At 40.1% G+C, this 22,218-nt stretch overlaps 1 protein-coding gene across 7 annotated transcripts in view; it reads left to right on the forward strand.

The window, feature by feature from the left end:
- RAPGEF4 (Rap guanine nucleotide exchange factor 4) overlaps nt 1-22,218 on the forward strand; it is a 292,034-nt gene that overhangs the window by 181,550 nt on the left and 88,266 nt on the right. For 6 of the 7 annotated variants that reach the window (XM_030326351.1, XM_030326355.1, XM_030326357.1 and 3 more), the window contains 2 exons: nt 18,039-18,092; nt 18,400-18,506. In XM_030326351.1, coding sequence (XP_030182211.1) covers nt 18,039-18,092; nt 18,400-18,506 — 161 coding nt within the window. The remainder of the gene's footprint in view (nt 1-18,038; nt 18,093-18,399; nt 18,507-22,218) is intronic. The other variant, XM_030326353.1, reaches the window with a different exon arrangement.

Here is a 22,218-nt window from a genome sequence, read left to right on the forward strand (position 1 = left end):
TGAGAAGTCTGGATTTGTTTCAAGAAGAAAGGGGAACCGTTGAAGGGTTTTAAATAGAAAAGGACGTGATCAAGATGGGCTCTTTTTAAAAATCGCCGTTACTTCACAAGGAAGATGGCCAAGGACATTTTCTGCAGCAGGCAGTATAGGGTAGTGGCTAACCAGAGGGTTCATGTGCCAGACTTGCCACCTGCCAGCCATATGACCCTGAGTCTCAGTTTCATTATCTGTGAAATGGGAATGATAAGAGTACCTTCTTTAAGGATCGTTGTGAGTATTCAGTAAGATAATTCACATGACTGACTTATTTCACCCATAATACTCTCTAGCTCCTTCCATGTGTTGCAATAAGCAAGATTTCCTAAGTCAGTCAGAGAAAGACAAATGCCATATGATTTCACTCATATGTGGGATTTAACAAACTAAACAAATGAGCAAAGGGGGAAAAAGAGAGAGACCAAGAAACAGACTCTTAACTATAGAGAAAAAACTGAGGGGTACCAGGGGGGACGTGGAAAGGGGGATTGGTAAAATCTTAAAAAACTTACTGTTATAGGGGCGCCTGGGTCGCTCAGTCGGTTAGGCGGCCAACTTCGGCTCAGGTCATGATCTTGCGGTCCATGAGTTCGAGCCCTGCGTCGGGCTCTGTGCTGACAGCTCAGAGCCTGGAGCCTGTTTCCGATTCTGTGTCTCCCTCTCTCTGACCCTCCCCCATTCGTGCTCTGTCTCTCTCTGTCTCAAAAATAAATAAACGTTAAAAAAAAAAAGAGAAAAGAGAAAAAACCTTACTATTATATATTATATGACCTCCCCACCACCACCACCAAAAGATAATTCATGTGAAACACTTAGCACATAGCACTCAATAAATATTTGTTCTTATTCTCCCCTTAGATTGGAATAGTCTCTTATAGGATGAATCCACAAACCTTCCTTCTTCGTCTTCTTTTCTGTATTCCTATTCTGGAAGGCCCTAAGCAGATGAGATGAGAAAAGAATGGAACCCTATCCCACAACCCCAAATCAGATAAGAAAACCACTTTCATGATCTCCCCTTCACCCCGGTTTATGATTACATTTATATCTTGAGACCAGTTTTCATATGAATTATATAGTCTCAGAGTTTTCTCTGCTCTGTATCTTTCTAAAGATTCCCATGGGCTCATTTTTTTTTAATTTTAATGTTTATTTATTTATTTTTGAGAGAGAGAGAGAGAGAGAGAGATATCAGGGGAGGAGTGGAAAGAGAAGGAGACACAATCCCAAGCAGGCTCCACAATGTTGACACAGAGCCAGATATAGGGCTTGAACCCACGAACTATGAGATCATGACCTGATCTGAAACGGAGCTGGACACTTAACCGACTGAGCCACCCAGGTACCCCTCATGGGCTTCTTCTTTAAAAATATTCTAAGATCACTGAGGTTTAAACTCCTAATGATAGAAGTAGTTTTCAAAATGGCTATCTAAGTAAGAAAAAGCAATGATATTACCAACTAATAACTAACAGATCAATAATTTATGGCGTTTTCAGGCATACTGAACCACCCAGGGCATTTTACTTACAAAGTTTTGAAATAAGATAATTTAGTACAAAATTAAATCACATGGAGATTGTTTCCCTCACTTTTAGCTAAGACATGTGAACAGCTGAGGCTGAAGAAAGACGGAAAAAGAAGGAAGGAAAAGGAAGGAAAGAAGGAAAAGACAGAAAGAAGAAGGGAGGACGGAAAGAAAGAAGGAAGGAAAGAAGGAACGAAAGAAAGACAAGAGGGGAGGAAGGAAAGGAAGAAGGAAGAAAGAAGGAACAGCAAAAGAAAGAAGGGCGGAAGGAAAGAAAGAAGGAAAGAAAGAAGGAGGAGGAAAGAAGGAAGGAAAGAAAGAAACAAAGAAACAAAGAGGGAGGAAGGAAGAAAGAAGGAAAGAGAGAGAAAGAAAGAACAAGAAAGAAAGAAAAAGGGAGGGAGGAAGAAAGAAAGAAAGAGAAAGAAAGAGGGAGGGAGGAAGGAAGGAAAGCCTTCCCTCCCTCCCTTTCTTCCTTCCCTCCCTCCCTTTCTTCCTTCCCTCCCTCCCTCCTTCCCTCCCTCCCTCCTTCCCTCCCTCCCTCCTTCCTTCCTTCCTTCCCTCCTTCCCTTCCTTCCTTCCCTCCTTTCCTTCCTTCCTTCCTTCCTTCCTTCCTTCCTTCCTTCCTTCCTTCCTTCCAGTAATGGAGTCCTCTCTTACTGTCTTGGGTGGGTGCCCAGAGCAGGTCTGTGTTCCCTTTACAGCCAGTCATGACTACCTTCCCACATTAGGCGGTTCTGTTTCATAGCTGCAAAATAACCCTTCCAGAATCTGGAGCCTCATGTACTGGCGGCAGATGGGAATGAGACACTTGGTGTTTTCTCTAGAAACAGCCTGTAAATCAGCAAATCTTTTAATCATTAACCCCAGTCTGGCTGAAAGCTTTAATCAAGGGGCTTCAATAGCTTTGCTGTATATGCACCGGAACATTTCACCTTCCAAGAGACCCTGTGAAAATAAGTCCACAGAGGGAGCTGTAATCCTCATCTTACTTAAAAAGGAAAAAAAAAAAAATCATGTCCACAGTTTAAGTTTCTAGTCAATAAAAGAACAATAACATTTGATTCCTTCTCATTGTACTCGCAGATGTTTCAAGTATTTCTAAAGGCTTTCAAATTACTTTGAATAAAAAGCTGCCGACCCTGAGGTAGAAATGCCAGGTTTCTAAAGTATGATTAAGGCTCCATAAGCTTATTATTTCTCCAGTAATAGTAAGGCTTTAAAATTTGGGTTTCTTCTTCTTCTATATACTCCAGAAAATTAGAAAAATACAGAAAGGGAGAGGAAGAAAACTATGAGTGTAATCAAATTTTATTTCATAGATCACGTTTCATATATCACTCTACTTATGTCTTTGGCCTTTTAAGATACACAGTTTGCGTATCTCATGACACCAGCATCTGCACTAGTGCAACTTGATGATTAAAAGAGAAAAAGAAAGAAGACTGTGTTTAGGGGCCCTGGTGTAGAAGCCAGCTGTGAAATGAACTGGTATCTTAAGGTAATATACATGCTTTCCTGCCTTGTTTTCATACTTTGTATGATACGCTCTCTCGGACTTTGATATTTTTTGTTTTGATGAGCTTTGTAAAGGCTCAAAAGGTTTCTTGAAAACATTAATAGGTTTTTGCTATTCCAGGAATTTTATATGACGTAAATCAAATGCTACTATCGGGTTCCCGAGCCCGTACAGGTTATCGAAATCATTTGTGTGTTCCTGTCCTGTATGGGCACTAAAATTGTGCTTATTATTATAGCTTTAACCTACTGGGTTGCCTGAGACAGAAAACGAAGTCTTTTAAAATTTCCAATCAATACAGACAAATACACCTACATGCAGAAGATTGTATAAAAGTCCATTTAGTGGATGATTTTCAATTCATGGACAAAGAAGTCTGTTTTTTCATGGTAATTATTTTACCTTTCCCAATTGGGAGTTACTATGCTATTAAAATAATGGCTTCGGGCATTTTGCAAAGCATGCATTTAAAAGCTAGGAAAACGCATTTGTGTTTTCCTGTTGGAAAGTTTTATCTTAATTAATTTGTTCCACATTAATATTTATTAGTTTTAATACAGAAACCAATGGCTATATTCATTTCTCTAGGACAATCTGCTTTTTAGAACCTCCTTGATCTAAAGGAAATACAAGGTCAACTTGAAATTAATGTTTCTCTCTTCCAACCTGAAACACCTTACTTTAGATTTGAACCGAGGAGAAATGTTACTCCCAGGAAGGAAGAAGCAAAAAGAAAATAGTCCATAAATTGATTGCTAACAGCCAATAAACTTAATCTTTACATATCCAACCCTGAAGAGCAAAACTGGAACTTGAGAAATGAAAAGAGGAAAAATTCTTTCCATTCTTTTCTTTTTTTTTCTTTTATTTATTTATTTTTTTTTTTATTTTTTCAACGTTTTTATTTATTTTTGGGACAGAGACAGAGCATGAACGGGGGAGGGGCAGAGAGAGAGAGGGAGACACAGAATCGGAAACAGGCTCCAGGCTCCGAGCCATCAGCCCAGAGCCTGACGCGGGGCTCAAACTCACAGACCGTGAGATCGTGACCTGGCTGAAGTCGGACGCTTAACCGACTGCGCCACCCAGGCGCCCCCTTTCCATTCTTTTCATACCACTGCCAGGGGAAAGCTCCAGAGATTTCTCCATGTATTAAATAAATATTTAATGAATAATCTCTATGAACAAAGCACCACAGGGATTCCAAGATAACAAGGACACAATTTTTTTTTGTTATTTATTTATTTATTAACATTTTTTTAGAGAGAGAGGACATGCAGGCACACAAGTGCTAAGGGGAGGGACAGAGAGAGAGAGAATCCCAAGCAGGCTCTGTGTCCAGCACAGAGCCCGAGCCCAGCGCAGGGCTCGATCTCAAGACCCTGAGACCATGACCTGAGCTGAAATCAAGAGTTAGAGGCTTAACCAACTGACCCATGCAGGCACACCACAATTTTATAGTTTGAGGAGCTCATGCTGTACTTGGAGAAATAGATATGTGCATAACCGTGGCACAAGCCGTGAGATATTTGTAGTCATGGAGACTGAAGAAATGCAGAAGGGCCCAAAGGTCAACTCAGGACACAGTTGATGTCTATAGAAAATATATTCCATAGATTCCCTAAAAATCAAGAAATTTAGGAATACTTACACCTGATCCCTAATCTCCCCAGATGGCCATTTAAATTGTTTCATCTAACAGCATTGATTATGAAACTTCAAAGCACAGAGAATGAGAAAAATCACCTGTAGTGGGCTGATATTTTTTAAGTGGTTTCTGTGCCGTCCCCAATTGTATCAGAGTGTGTCTCTAATTAGGCCGATCTCATTTTTAAACACTTTGTAATCCAAATCTAGCATTATAACCAAACAGCATAATTTACCAGAATAATCCCGTTTGGATTCCTTTGAGTCACATTAGCGTAGTACAGAGGACATTCTCAAATATCCATTGAATAAACTGATATTTACACAGTTTTACTCAGAATTATAGAACATGGTGTTTCGTTACGTTATATGTCATTATATGTGTGTTAACTATGTTACATAATTTTAAGGGTTAATTTATACTAAATGGGTTTGTAAGAATTTTTGTTTGAAAATACTTCCAAATTTTTAAGAGATAGAAAGTTTGGCTGTTTTTCAGGATAGGTAAGATAGATGCAATTTTGATTATATATTATATAAATAGTTTTTACAAGTTTGGCACCACAGTTAAAACACAACTGTGTGACCCAAACTCTGCCAGTCTTTGCAGAATCCATTTCTTTGGGTGAGGGTAGCAGGGGGAAAGGCTGGGTTTTAGGGTGAGCAGTGACAGAGTTTCTGGGATCCATCATGTACACTTGGTGAGTCTCAGTGATGCCCCATGGCAGAGGCCATGAGGCTGGGCCAAGGGAAACTGCAGTGTGGTTTGGGCCTTGGTCCTGGCTGGGTCATCACTCAACCTGTCTCTGTAGCTTTTCCAGAGAGTCTCTGAATGTTTTACTGTCCATTAATACATTCCTTCTCTGCCTCATCCACCTACAATAAGGACAGAGACTGAGATACATAGCAAATTCTGAAACTACTTTATGCCATTGATATTTAGATTCATATTGTGAACACTCCTTCATTTTCGAATACTAATTACATAAATATTGAATGCGATTACTTTTCCCCTTAATCCCTGAGGAGGAGAGTATAAGAATTATGCTGGGTTACACCTATGCTTGGAAACCTTATTAAGTGTTTATGTAATGAATTTGGTTGAGATGAATTATTTGTAATTTAGAAGTTTTAAAGTGTGTTATTTGTGAATGTTAAGTATATATTAGTCAAATACTCCTAAAGGCCAAATACATTTCCTTTAATAAATTGTAAGCATTTAATTTTCCTGTAAGGTCCTTGAGTATTTAAAAAAATAAATAAAAATGGTTTGGAAGTTATTTCTTTAACTAGAAAACATACTGATTTATTTGGGTCATATAAATGTTGTTAGGGTGATGACCTTATAGTTGCATCAACTAAACCCAATGTTTAGGAAACACTCACACTTTAGTAAGGGATTATGACATTATGGATTCAAAGGGTGCTGCTGGTAGTCCTCTAATTCCTGGATGCTCGAAGTGTGGATCACAGAGCAGTGATCCACAAAATGAAGATCATTTTGCAGAAATGGAGAATTTCAGGTCTCGCCCCAGACCAGTAGAATTAAAATCTATATTTTAGTGAGACCCTCATGTGATTCATACAGATATTAAAATTTGAGCAGCACTGATTTTTTTCCTCATGTTAACAGACACAAAACCCAGCCCATTAAAAAGCCAAAAGCTGGGGGGAAACGGCATAACTTAATAGTCCTATCAGGAAGTTTCTACTCAATTGCAAGTCATTGAACCCGCTTCTTTACAGCACAGTGGCAAAGGAAACAGTGAGTTTCTTCTCACCACTCTGTCGTATACCTGAACACATAAGGTCCCCTTTACCAACTCCTCGCAAACCCCTCAACTGAACATAAACTGCCCATTGCCAACTCTCACAGAGTTTCCTCTTCACTCACCTACAAACAAAACCTGCTAGAAAGAATGAATCAATGAAGAAATTCTTCCATTCATTCAGTAAATATTTGTTGAGTAGCTGCCAAGAGCCGGGGGTAGAACAGTGAGTAAAACCAAGTTCTTGTCCTTATGGAGCTAACATTACCATGGAGAATTCAGTTCAGAAACAAGTCTATAAAATGCCAAGTACAATAAGCACTATAGGAAGAGGGACAGAGAGTGCCAGATGTGGGGCAGGGATGCATGTGTACTGCTGTAGGATGGGCAGAGTATGACAAGATGGCCCAGGCTCATCTTAGACATTCCTTGCCCCTGGAATCAGCCATTTCTCCCAAGAATCTTGATTTCAAAACTCAAGATGTTCATTGCTCTTGGTTTGGTCATTGATTTGAAGCCTAACATCGATCTCTCTTCCGCAGTGAGAATTCTGGGTTTTCAAGGACACAGGGATGATAGATTTAGATATCTCATAATTTCTTGTGTGCTTTATCCTTCATCACGCATACAGTAAATTCAGGGTTAACAATGCTACATGTCTGTCAATAAATGATTGTTAAATAAGTTATCTATCATATCTGTACAATGGCATTCCCAAAAGTGCATGTAGAAACACCAGAAAAAGGATGAGGTAGCACTTTATGTTCTGATTTGAAATGATCTCTAAGATACATTAAAAAAGCAAGGTTAGGTCAACATATATTCCTCTTGTGTGGGAGAGGAGTAGGGGACAGAATATATATTTATATTGGCTTGTATATGTCAATTCATTTAGCATCTTCAGCACGAGATACTTTTCCAAAATGTGTGATGAACACTATTCTCTTGCCTTTGGATTGTACCCAGCAAGAGCCTGACCCCCTGGCTTCAGGGAAAGTAGAACTTCAAACATAGCGTTTCTATATTCATTCTATTTTAAACTATTAAATAAATGTTAACTTCCGTATGTACCATGCCCAGATTTAAATTTGAAGTTATAAAAGGAAATGTGAGGGTGTTCTAGTTCTTTGATTAAGAAGCACTAATCCTACAAAAGTTTTGAAAATTGAACACTGTCTCTAAGTCTTACATTCACTTTCTATTTCCCAAAAGTGCTCAACAAACTATTCCCAAATTTGGAATAGGCAGATTCGCAGTGCTTAATTCTGGCTCTGTGGACAGAATTCTTGTAATGGAAGAGAGGGCAAATGATGAATATGAGGCTGAAATTTGTAGAAAGAGAAAGAAAAAGATATTTAATAATCCATAAGTTTATATTTGCATGAAAATCATAGTTGTGAGGGTTAAACATGTCACAATAGACAGTGACTGCTGTGGAATATTACAGTTGGCTTATTTTGCATCTCTTAGCCCCTATTCCTGAAATAAAGATTTACTAGTAATATGTTGCTATTATCATTATATGAATATCTGAGCCTAATCAGGCCAATTCATAAGGGAAAAAAAATGAACGAGTTTCTGTCTGACCTCAAATAGAACAATTCCAACTGATAAAAATGGGTGCCTCTCCAGAAAGTTAGCATCTTATTTTTGCGTCTAAATATCTGGCTTAGGGGTATCTAATAGACATTTAGACACACCTCCTGGAAAGCAAACACTCAAAAGATCCTATATGTGAAAAGAAAGATTAGTAGCTAATTGAGGTTCTCTCCCACAACTAGAAGAAATCAGAAGCAATCTTTATTGTAGATTAGGGCTTGACAGAATCTTTCTAAAAACATGTCATCTTGCCGCATTGCATTAGAATATGCTGGAGAGAAGTTTGAACCATTTGCTAGCACCTGCTAGAGAAGCAGGCTTCCCACACCAGAAGCTTCTGGGCAACCTTTTCCTGTAGGCACTTCTTTGTTCCAGTTTCATGGACTCACCACGCAGCCTTCAGTACACTTTAAGTCTCTTCTGATCTATAAGCCTGACCAAACAGACTACAACCTACGGCTAAAAACTACAGACTTCAGTTCCCACAACTTAAAAGCCACTTTCTAAAAATACAAACTTGTATATTGATTTGGTTGGATTGAGGAGTCTCAACTCAGTGACATGAAATAATCCCCTCTCTCCAATAATCACTCTTAACCACATTGAGTTGAATACTTTCTTTCTCACTGATACATGGCAACCATAAAAATACCTCAGTCTTAATCCATAAATGTTTTTGTTTCTTTGGTCCCTAAAGATATATTTCAGTTATTATGGATTAGTCATGTCCATTTTTTATATTAAGAGCTTATATTTTAGGGCAGTTTAAGGTTCATGGAAAAATTGAGGGGAAGGCACAGAGATTTCCCATATACCCTCTGCCTCTACACATGCATAGCCTCCCCCAAAATCAACATCCCCCCTCAGAGGGGTGCATTTGTTACAATGGATGAACCTGCGTTGATACATCATAATCACCCAAAGTCCCTAGCATATATTATGGTTCCCTGTTGATATTGTACATTCTGTGGGTTTGAACCCATAGCTATGTATATATGTATAATGACATATACTCATTGTTATGGTATCATACAAAGTATTTTCACTGATCCTTTTTTTTTTTTTGTAAGTAATCTCTGTGCCCAGTGTGGGGCTTGTACTCCCAACCTCAAGTTTAAGAGTTGTGTGCTCTAACAGCCAAGCACCCCTGATCTTTTTAACATGGCCTCCATAATTTTGCCTTTCCAGAATGTCATATAGTTGGAATTATATATCATATAACTTTTTCTTAGTTCACTTTCTGTGTATGTGGACATAAGCTTTCAATTTCTTTGGGTAATCACCAAGAAGCATGATTGCTAGATCACATGGTAAGACTATGTTTAGTTTTGTAAGAAAATGCCAAACTTTCAAAGTGGCTACACCATTTTGCATTCCCACCAGCAGTGAATGAGAGTTCCTGTTGCTCCACGTCCTTGCTGGCATTTGGTGTTGTCAGTGTTTTGGATTTTGTCCATTCTAATAGGTATATAGTGGTATCTCATTGTTTTTATTTGCATTTCCCTGATGACATAAGATAGGGAACATCTTTTCTTATGCCTATTTGCTATCTGTATATCTTCTTTAGTGAGGTTTCTGTTAAAGTCTTTGGTACATTTTTAAATCAGGTTGTTTATTTTCTTATGGCTCAGTTTTAAGAGTTCTTTGTCCATTTTGGATAATAGTCCTTTATCAGACATGTCTTTTGCAAATATTTTCTCCCAGTCTGTGGCTTGTTTTCTCATTCTTAACATTGTCAGAAGTCTTTAGTTTTAATGAAATCCAGCTTATTAATTATTTCTTTCATCGATTGTGCCTTTGGTGTTGTGTTCTAAAAAGTCATCACTGTACCCAAGGTCACCTAGGTTTTCTCCAGGGTTGTCTTCTGCGAGGTTTACAGTTTTGCACTTTACATTTAGAGTGGGTGATCCATTTTGAGTTAATTTTTGTGTAGGGTTAAAGGTCTGTATCCACATTTTTTTTTTTTTTTTGCACGTGGTTGTCCAGTTGTTCCAGCACGGTTTGTGGAAAAGACTGTCTTTGCTCCTTTGTATTGCCTTTACTCCTTTGTCAAAGATCAATTGACTATATTTATTTGGATCTATTTCTGAGCTAACTATTCTAGTCCTTGACCTATTTGTCTATTGCTTACCAATACCACACTGTGTTGATTACTGTAGCTTCATAGTAAGTCTTGTGAAATCAGACAGTGTGAGTCCTCCAGCTTTGTTCCTCTTCTTCAATATTGTGTTGGCTATGCTGAGTCTTCTGCCTTCCCACATAAACTTTAAGATCAGTTTGTCAATATATTCCACAAAATAACTTAGTGGATTCATTTCTAAAACCTCCAGCTTTTGCTGATGTCTAGTGTCTGAAGAAACATGGCTGGTGGGTTGAGAGGTATGATCTGCCTTCTCCCACATCCACCCCTTTCTGCTCTACCTTCTTTGTTGCTGGTCAGTGGAGGAAAAAGGAAGGAAGACGTTCCTTTCTTGAAGTTTCTATCTCTCTGTTTATATTACCCAATCCACTATTTCATATTATCTGCTTTCTTATTAGTATTATTAGTGGAATACAATTCCATTGTTAATGTGTTAATCATAGTTAATTTAAATTTTCTGCTTGACAATTCTAAAACCTGTCATACTTAAGTCTGATTCTGATGCTTACTTTGTCTCTTCAGACTCTGTTTTTTCCTTGCTTTTAGTATGCCTTTTAATTTTTGGTTGAAAGCCAGATATGATATACTGAGTAATAGGAGCTAAGATAAATATGTCGCTAGTGTGACTTTTGTGTTAATCAGCCTGGGAATTGGGCATTGTTCAATGTTTGTTGTAGCTATAAATGCCAAAGTCTTCAAATTCCTCTAGTGCCCTGTTTTTGTCTCTGTTGTGTTTGGGCTTCCCTAAGAACTCCTCCTTAGATAGAGTCTGCATGTTGCAACTCTTTTGGCTGTGATCCACTGCTTTTATACTGGTATGGTAGGGGCTTATAGGGGAAGGGGAATGTCCTATAATCTTATCATTAAGGCTCAGGCATTTAGGGGGTCTGTGTCCCTGCATTGTGACCTTCCCAGCAGTTTCTTAGCTTCTTTTTCCTCCTTGGGTGAAAGAGAAAGACTAGAGGGGGCTACAATTAGAGAAATGCCCTTCCCCCATGTAAGATAAGGTTCTCGTAAAGTCTTCTCCCAGGACAGTAGGCCTTTGGTATGGAGAATGCTCTGGGTGTATTTCAAAATACACTCTCTTCCCTTCTCCTGCCAGAGCCACTAGGAGATCTTTTTCGGCTCCTCACCAAGAGGACCTGGTCAGGTTCCAGGAGGTAAAACCCACAAAAGTGTAGGGGCCCACCTAAGACTGCCCCCGCCCCCAGGAGTTTCTCACTCTCAAGTCACTTCAGCAATTCATCAGAATTACCACTGTTAAAACATACACTGAGGAATATGAAAAGGTTTTTTTGACCAAAAATTGATTTGAATCTGGCATCCCCAAACTGGAAGTGGTCAGGAGCACTCCACTGACAGGATTTCAGGGAGATACTTTTATACTCAAAAGATGGAAGCCAAGTAAAGAAATTACTGACTTGCTATGGCTTCAAACCTAGTTGGCCATTTGTGATTGTACAGGCTTAGATTTTAGTTTCCTTAATTAAGCAGGCTGCCATGATGTTAGAGACACAACAGTCTAAAGCTTTCTCATTTAATTAACTGCACACCATTTAAGGGCACCTACCAGTCTGTGGCCTCTGTTCCAGGTGGGCAGATCCCAGGTGTGACCCCAGATTCTCTTGTCTCTCCCAATTCTGGGGTGGTGGTTTGCCCTGTAATCTCAGTCCTCTGATGGGCCCCAGAAAAACCATTATTTTCACTTTGTTTGGCTCTTTCTTGTTGTATGGACAGCAGTAGTAACTTTTAATCTTTCTACATGTGAAAGCTGAAACTGGGAATCTATAACCCAATTTTGAACTAAGAACTTTAAGAAAAAAAAAAAAAGGCTTACCCAAGAAACCAAAAAGTCTATAGATGATTTATTTTTCCATTATTTAACAAGTGGAAAACTTAGGTAGTCATTTCAGAGTGGTGAAATCTGTTTATAAGTCTGACTTAGGCCTTTAATTTCATACCGTTAACCAAAGAGTGCTGACACAAATGACAATTCTCATGAGACATATATTTCTAAGGCCTTAGTTGTATTATTTCAAAATGCCAAGGAATGTAACTCCTAAAAGTATAGCATTTCCACTAAAAAATAGAATATGATTTTCCCCGCTTTCTAGCGATTTCCTCACTTCAAATTGGAAAGGGGAAATTTGAAATCTAGAATGTCGTCGCTTTTGTTTGTTGACTCCTATTGTCTCCCTAATTGTTTAACCCCCAGAAGTTTTGCCTTCCCATCAGGATCAAGAGCTCATGCAGACCGGGTACTTTATCAGGCTTCTGCTTTAGCTTAGCACGTTGTTCTGCACACAACACAACTTTAGTAAATACTTGCATTACACTGGATGTAGACTTACAAGACTTTTTCTTGCACTGAGTTGCCAGAGTTCTGCCATGAGCTTTGGGTCCCAATCTAGCTTGTTATTCTTATCTCTTGGCTTAAAATGTTGTGCCTTGCAAAAGGCTTCTGTGAGCAAACACTCGAGTCAAATGAATTACCCCCTTTCAAAAGGGCCTGAATATGGTTTTTCATAAGACCTATTACCGTGCCTTATACCTCATTATAACCTACTGGGGAGTTATTGTGCATTTTGTAATAGAGGCTAAATTCCTATTTTTCATCACCTGATTAGTATTTCTGAATTGGCTCCGGTGCCAAAAGGAATATTTTCCCTCACTGTTTCTCCTTTTCAGTAGTAATATAAATATAATAAAAAGCAGTAGAATGCATCCCCTCTCCAGAAACAAACAAAAACCAATTATGGTCAATCCTGAGGGAAGTCTTTGGTGGAGAAAGCCAAGAAAAGCCGAGAGAAAGCTGAATACCTCTGCCTTTATCTGTTCTCTCTGCCTAGCTTTTTAGGATCATATTTTCACAGACCAATTTGGATTCTTTCATGCCCAGGTGGGGAAGAAGAATTTTTATCCTCAGCACATGATTGATGTGCTGAAATGTATGCAGTTTAATCAGGGAGGGGTCTGTTCCTTTTTGGGCTTATTTGTGATGTGTGTTTTCTGGCTATAGGACAAAACATTGGGCAGCCCTAGGAAACACACCAAAGAGGCATTAATGAAGCCTCACCCTGCTAGCTCACTGTCCACCTTCCTTGCCCGTGGTGCAACAGGAAGAATGCCCGGGAGGACGTGGAATCGTGAAAGGGTGACAGGACTGGCATGTGGCAGCCCTGTCCCCATTCTGTGGCCACTGCCACCACCCTGCTGTGCAGGTCCTGGGTCTGCTTGTCCTTAAAGTAGTTCTTGCCCTTCCTGCACTCAGCTGTGTATCATAAGGAGACCAACTTCTGCAGAGAGTATTTCCCAGGCTCCTCTGGCCACAGCTCTGCTTTTAGGACTGGTTTTCTTACTTGGATCATCTCACTAATACCACCATGCTACCTTTTTCTCTCTTCTGTGTAACTTAATCATTTATAAGTGAAATTCTTTTCCTTACTTCTCTGGCCCCTGGTTGGAGGGAGATTGAAAGCAAGAGGGTTCTTGCCTCCCTTTTGGCCCTGGGAGGGCGGGCAGCATCCCTAGCAGCACCTCTACAGCTAGGACCTGGGGGCCCCCCCGGGGTTCCAGCTTCTGCCAGGATGCCCAATTCAGTCTCCCGTCCCTCTGTCCCCCACTGGAGGGCTTCCTGCTCTGCTGACATCTGGATTTGGCATCTCTGTTACCCATTTGCCTTTGCAGGTCCTCCACCATCCATAAAGCCAGTTCCCAGCATTAAATTACCCCTGCGGGGGCGCCTGGGTGGCACAGTCGGTTAAGCGTCCGACTTCAGCCAGGTCACGATCCCGCGGTCCGTGAGTTCGAGCCCCGCGTCGGGCTCTGGGCTGATGGCTCAGAGCCTGGAGCCTGTTTCCGATTCTGTGTCTCCCTCTCTCTCTGCCCCTCTCCCGTTCATGCTCTGTCTCTCTCTGTCCCAAAAATAAATAAACGTTGAAAAAAAAAATTACCCCTGCGAGAAGTATTGAGTGGCTTCATTATCCTGCTTACCCTTTGACTGCTACCCATGTCCTTGGTATATTTGTCTTAGCCCTGGTGGGACAGCTCCTCCTCAATACCAAATGTTCTATCATAACAAACACGCTTTTTAAAAAGTTAATTCAGACCAAGCATGATGCATCAGTGCTAATGTGTCATCTCAGTGGGTCACAGTGAATACTTACTGCTAAAGATTCTTAAAGTCAGGTCTGATACCTGAGAACTTAGAAGGGCTTAGATGCACTTTTCTCAATGGACTTGAAGTAAGCAGAACATTAACTCATCCATAGGGTGAGCAAAAATGTCTCTCAAAGAAAAATGCAGGTGGTATGGGGTTGTTGTATCTGCAGCATAGATACTGGAGTGGGATAGACCCGGATTCAACCCCCAGCTCTTCCAGGTATTAGCTGAATGAACTCAGTCCCTATACTTCTCTGGCTCTAGTTCTCGATAAAAAATGAGATAACAGATTTAAAGGTGCATGTGTAGACAGCGTGTATAAAAAGCCTGACACAGGAAATGCTTAGTCTTGCCCTTAGGGCTGCTTTTCTTGTTTTAATTCTCACCAATATTATTATCCTGCTTTTTTTTCCCTCCCCCATTTAATCTAATCATTTGTGAAATGACATTCCTTTCCTCATTTCTCTAAGGCACAGCTAAGGTGAAATTCCTAAAAGGAGCTTTACTTTGAAAGCTAAGGGAACCCAAAAAGGAGATAAGCAGATACAAAAGCAATAAAGCCACACTCATAATGGAGGGGTCTCTGAGCAGGCATTGAACAGTGATTTTGTTTCTCAGAGACCCGGTCTGCCTGTCACAGATGCCCTCTGTCTCACCACCTATGGCTGCTAGACACCACTGTAGTTCTTACAACATGGATTCTTGCCTCACTGGATATAGGTTCCCTTTCAAAGACAAATTTTTATTCCCCCAAAATAAAACTTTCCCTGCTTTCACCCTGCATGTGTTCCTTGGAGGTTTTATTTAAATGAAAAGACTGTCCCCTTCTCAAAGCATCCATTCATCGCATTACCCCTAAACAAAATCTTTGAGCCAAGGAAGGTTCTGAGAACGCTGCCTTTCAACAGATTAAATAGCCTCTTGGTCCTGGAACTGGTACCAGGATTATGAGGCTGAATGGCAATGTTGCCTACATTTTACCTCTTCAGAAGTTACAAATCAAAGGAACAATTCTGGTTGAAACCTGATGGTTCCTTTGCTTTCGTAATACTTTCAAAGGAATCAAAAAGTGAACTATCCAGATTAACTGACCTAGGGACCATTTTTAGCATTTTGTTCAAATATAGCCATCTCTGTAGAAACAAATGAAAAGAGTCACTCTTCAAATAATGTTTCATTGCACCATCAAAGAATAAATACTCATCAGTAGTCCTCAAGCATGGGCATCTTCTTGACCTCTAGCCCAGCCAGCCTCTCAAATACTACTGCAAAGGAAAGTCAACTTTTTCCTAGGGAAGAAAAGATCGCCTCAGAAGCTAATCTCACATCCATCTACTCTAGACCACGTATGTCTGTACCTCTTCTAAGACGGGAAGAAGAAATGGGTTTCTATTATCTTCAAGAATAACCAGAAGCTTCTACAATTTACATATACAACCAGGCATAGTCCTGGACATATAAACCAACCCATGCAATGTAAAGAGGTGGGATGCATGACTGCTGGGAACTCACAACTCGGAAATAATCAGCATGTTTTAACTGCACACATTTCCAGAGCCCTGATGCATGCTGGTCTGGTGCTTTTGAACATTTTTTCAGGTGACTTGGGATCACACAGCTCTGTCTTCTTTGAGGAAGTAGTACAAACACAGGGCACGGTAGCTCTCCCATCTAGAGGTCTGCCCTAAGGGAATGTGGGCTATTTCCGGGCAAAGTCAGTCTCTGTTTAAAGCTCCTGTTGAATTGGACCACGCTGACGTTCCTTGGTCTAGATTCTTTGCTGGTTGTAAACATTATGCTGCTTAAAGACTATAATATTGCTTGACACCTGTGCTCTAGTGATTTCAAGAGGAACAAAAAAGTCTCCTTGATGCCAGGGAGGTGATGAAAATGTTTAAGTAAGTCGGTGAGATTTCATTCATTCTAAGTAAATCTGCATCTCACCTATGCTTTTCTTAAAGCTTTCCATTCTGTCCCTCGTTTCCTTAATTCTATTATAATATCCAAAGCAGCAACTCATCTGAAATGTATTGTTGATAAAAAGGAAGGTATATGTTTATACATGCATATTTGTATTTAGGTACATAAAGTATTTTAAATTAATATTGACTTTTATTTCCTCCATTGGTTGTATTTTTTAAATTAGGACTAGAGGGAAAATCTACCGATTCATTTTCAGTGTAATGGCTTCAGTTTGCAAAAAGTAGAGTTTTCATTATAAAGTATAATAATGTCCGTATTAGTTTTTTGCTTTTTGTTTTTTTACTGCTATAACAAATTAACCACAGGGTTAGTGGCTTAAAACAACACAAATTAATAATTTTACAATGCTGTAGGTTAGAAGTCTGAAATGGGTCTCACTGGGCTAACAATGAAGGTGTTGGCAGCCAAGTCCTTCTGGAGGTTCTAGGGGAAGAGCCATATATTGCTTCGCCTTTTCCATCTTCTAGAAGCTGCCTTCCATCCTTGGTTCTTGGTCTCTTCCATCAGCAGAGCCAGCAAAATCAGGCCAAGTCCAACTCACACTGCTGTCTCTCTAGTTCTAATGCTTTGCCCTCCCTCTTCCATCTTTTAAGAGCTCATATGATCACACTGGGCCCACCAGGAAACACCGGGATAATCTCCCTATTTTGAGCCTTAACTTAACCACATCTACAGAATCTCTTTTGCCATGTAATCTAATATAGTCACAGGTTCTGGAGATAAGGATATGGACGTCTTTGGGAGGGGGAGGCATTATTTCTGCCCTATCACAATCTCATAACTAAACCCATCATCATTTGAAACCTTCTGGAAGTGACATAAATAGCATTGTGTTAATGGTCCTACCACCATCTTTAACTGCACATATCTTTCTCTTCCGTTTGGAAATGCCATTGCCAGACATCACAGAGAACTAGAGGGAAGGGTTTGGCAGGACTAAGAGACCTACCTGTGTAGCTGTGTAGCAAGTCATTTTCCTAGGATCTCAATTCAGCACCTTCATCTGAAGAATGTGGATAATAGTGGCAGCTTAATCTGTATCCTAGAGCTGTTCTTTCAGTCACGGAATCCTGAAAACTGTATACCACTTTGCAAATGACAGAGATGGTGCCCTAGCTGCCCCAGTGGGTCCTCGGAACTTGAGTACATAAAACCACCAAGAAGTATCATTTAGAAATTACAACTTTTTTTCCAAAAATACAAATTGAGGGAAAAGAATCTTAACTACATGACAGAGGATGAAATTGCTCATTTCCATTCTAATTCAGTACTTTATCCCTATCTCCCGAGATAGGTCATTTTAATCTCCATACATGTTTATCTTGTTTTGCTTTTTCTTCTGCTCTGATGTTTGTTATGCTTTGAGTAGATATTGATTCCCTTCTCATTAAGCCTGCAAACATCTAATCATTCCTATCTGTTTGGTTTTTTTCATTTTTAATAATTTATATTTAAATTTTGGCAAATTGAAGGTCTAATTTTGCCCTTTGAATGCATCTGCATTCAAGTTATTCAGGCAGATTTTATCTCTTGTTTTTTTTTTAATTCTATTTTGAGTTTTATAAAAATGGATGTTTCTTATTATCCCCCAACCCATAATTTTCTTTAGTGTACTTTTTGTTTAATTTTCTTTTGCCTTAACATTTTATTTTTCAGACACCTCTCATTGAACCTCACGTTCCTCTTCGTCCTGCTAACACCATTACCAAGGTAATGGGATGTAGGTGGGTTGACGAACCTTCAGAACCAACTTCTTAGGTAACCACTGGAGGCGGCCAGTATGTCAGAGCATCACATCAGGAGACCTCGGGTGCATTTTCTAGACATAACGACTATTCAGTGTGTATCAGTTCTCAAATAAAAGGGACATGTCATACAAGTGAACAATGTAAATATGTGAATGAGTTGTATTTTTCAAGGCAGAGTCAGAAAGTGATTTAAGTATTCATCTGGTTTGTTTTCCTTCTATAAATTCTCCCTCTTCCTCTTTCCCTCCTTTCACCTGATTAAAATGCAGGTTCCTTCAGAGAAGATCCTCAGGGCTGGAAAAATTTTACGAAATGCCATTCTCTCTCGAGCACCTCACATGATAAGAGATAGAAAATACCACCTAAAGACATACAGGTATGTGCAATAATTCTAAAGGCTGTGGCCTCCCTCAGATTCATGTTTAGTGACATTGGAACAAACTTGCGTTTTCTTGTTTTCCATCTATGGGTAGCATGTTTTATAATCCTCCAGGTTTTGGAAGATCTAAGTTTGTCTTAGATCCCTGCTTAGCTTTAATTATCCTTAATATTCCCAGCAGTTACTCCTAAACTAATTTGCTTGGACATTGGTTTAATTGTGATAAACAAAGAGAAGAAAACTTTTCCATTTCTGTTCGCTAGTGTTTTTTTAGGGGAACTATTAGATTTAGATGAGATTAAACTAACATTTACTTAGCATTTATTTCTGCTTGAAGCCCTCCACCAGGCCATTTTCCCTGTTATCCTATTTCATCCTCACCACAGCCCTGCTAGGTAGGTGTTAGGCCATTTTTCAGATGATAAAAGTGAGGCTCAGAGAGAGTAAATAGTTTTCCTTGTCCAAGTCACAAGTCTAGTGAGTGGCAGAGCCAGGGCTTAAGCCAACCAACCTTGGTTGATTTCCAAGTTCAGTGATCTTTTCATTCGTTCTACCATTCATTCGTCCCACAAATGTATTAAATACCTACTGGGCACCAGATGCTATTGTGTTCTAAGCCCCAAGGATACAGGAGTGAATAAAATATACAATGTTCTTTACGGAGTTTACTTTCTACTGTAGGATTTCATCCTAGTGCGCATATAGTGAGTATACAACTGTATCACGTCTATAATTATTTAGAATAAGGAGTCACTATAGCTGTCACTGGAGTTAAGGAATTATGTAGTTGAATCTCCTGGGATGACTGAACACTGGTGGGTCAACTGAGGATTCATGTCTGATCTTTTAGCTTTTGATTTTTTTTCACTTCACCATGGGTTTAGGAACTGGAATGGCCTATGCATGGCACACAAGCTTTCACTTTCTCCTTGCACCCGTGGTTTACCCTCATAGCCCTTTTTTAGCAGTCACTCAACTCTCCCATTTAGTCTAGACATGACCTCAGAACCCATCAGACTTGGCGTGAGTCAAAACCCATTTGATTCACATGAACCAAATTCATAAGACACAGTGAAAGCTAGGATACAAATTTTAAAGTTAGCATGAAGGATAAATGTATTTCTATGACTGTCAACTATGATAGAACCTGTAAAATTAGACCTCATTCACCCTATAGGAAGCCTTTGAGTACATGTGCCTCAAGATCCAGTCTGTTTCCCAAGGACAGAGATGGCAAAACAGGCAAATTCTTCCTCTTTGGATCACTTTTTCTTCACTCCTCGAAAACAAACACTCTTCCACTTGTGCTTGTCATGAACATGTTTATAAGACTAAAACTGACAGGATATTTGTTACATTAATTGACCTCGTCTTGAAGAGAATTTTGGAAATGAGATGGGATTTGAGAAACACTTTAGTCTTATCAAGAAGACACATTCCATTTCTTAAGACAGACTATTCATCCAGCCCTTTTTTAAAGTTTACTCATTTATTTTGAGAAAGAGAGAGCATGCATGCCCACAAGTAGGGGAGGGGCAAAGAGAGAGAGAGACAGAGAGAGAGAATATCCCAAGCAGGCTCTGTGCTGACAGCACAATATTCTCTCTCTCTCTCTGTCTCTCTCTCTTCCTCAAAATAAATAAATAAACTTTATTTTTTTTAATGTTTATTTATTTTTGAGAGAGAAAGACAGACAGAACACGAGTGGGGGAGGGGCAGAGAGAGAGGGAGACACAGAATCGGAAGCAGGCTCCAGGCTCTGAGCTGTCAGCACAGAGCCCGACGCGGGGCTCGAACTCACAAGACCGTGAGATCATGACCTGAGCCCAAGTCGGATGCTTAGCCGACTGAGCCACCCAGGTACCCCCAAACTTTAAAAAAAATAACAAAAATCATGTGTTACATATTCCCAGAGAGAGTTAAAGCACTTTAACTCCTCAAGTGAATCTCAAAATCTCATATGGCTAAAGGACCTTTTTCTTTTTAAGTCTTTGTTATTTTTTCCCCTGACTTAAGATGTGACTATGCTTTTCCAAGTGTGGACTTGCATTAGGGAAATTCCATTAAAATATGTCATCTTTAGGACAAAATGGAAACTAGAAGTCAGAAGCCGTAAACTCTTTCTTGCTCCATCATACTAACATTTTCAATCCCTGAAATACAGGTGTCGTGTGTATTCCACACCCTATGACACAAATTAATGATCTGTTGGTAATAACCCATGGACTCATTTGGAAGCCAAAGGCATGATTTCTCTTTTCTGCACCCCAGTTTAAGTTCCTTGCCCCGCATCTTGTACTTTCTAGTTCCATCTCTCTCCTCCTGCCCACCTGCTTATATCATGGCTGCAGTCTCCCCAGACACGGTATCCCCCCAAGTCATCACCATGCTAAGGTCTGCTGTCGATTCTAAAGTGGCTAGAGATCTTTAATGGAGAGGAAACTCAGTGATTCTATCAGCTGCAAGTGGCACAGCTGTGGGTCTTTGTTCTGTATGCTGACTGCAGGATTCTCATACCCTGAGCAAGGACCCAGGTGCTCTGAGATCATCTCAGAGTTCCTCTTAGTAAAGAGAATCGTTGAATTAAAAGCCACATGGAATTGATTAGTTTATACTTTTATGACACTTTTCCCGTTAATAAATTCTGAAATTAGAAGAGCCATGTTTTGACAGTTCCTGTGTTCAGAATGAATAGTTACTAGGTGCCCCCTTTGCTCATTGAAGCTCTTTTTGTGGGTGTAGACGGTTTTCAGAGTAGCCCTGGAAATCCGACGGCCTCCTCAGTACATCTTGCTTGCGAAATGTTCTAGGATTGGACCTGAATCAGGGCATCCCAGGAGCTTAGACAGGTTTCAGAGTTCCTAGAACATTAGGGGCCATCTTTTCGTCCTCGTTTTTTTATAGATGAGAAAACTGAAAACCAGCGAGTTTAAACGACATGGCCAGACTCACACAGCTAATGTCTAGCAGACACAGTGCTGTATCTAATGACTCCTGCCAGGCTAAGCCTCTTCCTAAAGTGGCACAGCACCAGGAAACTCCCAGTTTAAACTAGAGAGGAGCTCCTGAGCTCAACCCCCCAGAGATGGTGCCATCCTTAGCCCGGGATGGGAGGCCACCAGTAGCAAAGACCCCAGCTGCTCTGTGACTTCCTGTGTTGGCCCTTGGGATTCATTCCTAGGGCTTCAAGATTCCATTTCCTCCTCTGAACCATCATGCCACAAACACCTGCCCTTCTCCCTCACCCCACTGAAGGTCTCAGTATTTCCTAATTATATGTTTCCTAACTAATGAACGCAGTTCACCCATCCTGACGAACTTACCACAGAGGGGCAACTTAGGGGTGAATGTGTGACTATGCAGAAAGCATGTGGAGCTCCTCAGATGACAAGCTCTGCAGAAGTGCTGATGCTCATTACATAGGACTTTTTTCAGAGAGATTTGCATCGCTAATTGCTTGTTTCTCCCAACACCCCTCTGGGGAAGATCAGTAGTATTACTTGAAAATATAAAGTGCTATATAATTTTGCACTTATACACCGCCTTTCGTGGAGCACCTCCAAGTGCCTCACAAACATTAACTCGTTCCTCACAGGCTCGGGTGAAGGAAGTCAGATGTCACTTTGCCCTCGTTTTACACTGAGATTTTCCGGGACCAGCGAGACAAGAGAGTTCCTGGCCCTGGGCTTAGCTTGCGAGATAACACTCC

Source organism: Lynx canadensis, chromosome C1, assembly GCF_007474595.2.
Source record: "Lynx canadensis isolate LIC74 chromosome C1, mLynCan4.pri.v2, whole genome shotgun sequence".
Lineage (NCBI taxonomy): Eukaryota > Metazoa > Chordata > Mammalia > Carnivora > Felidae > Lynx > Lynx canadensis.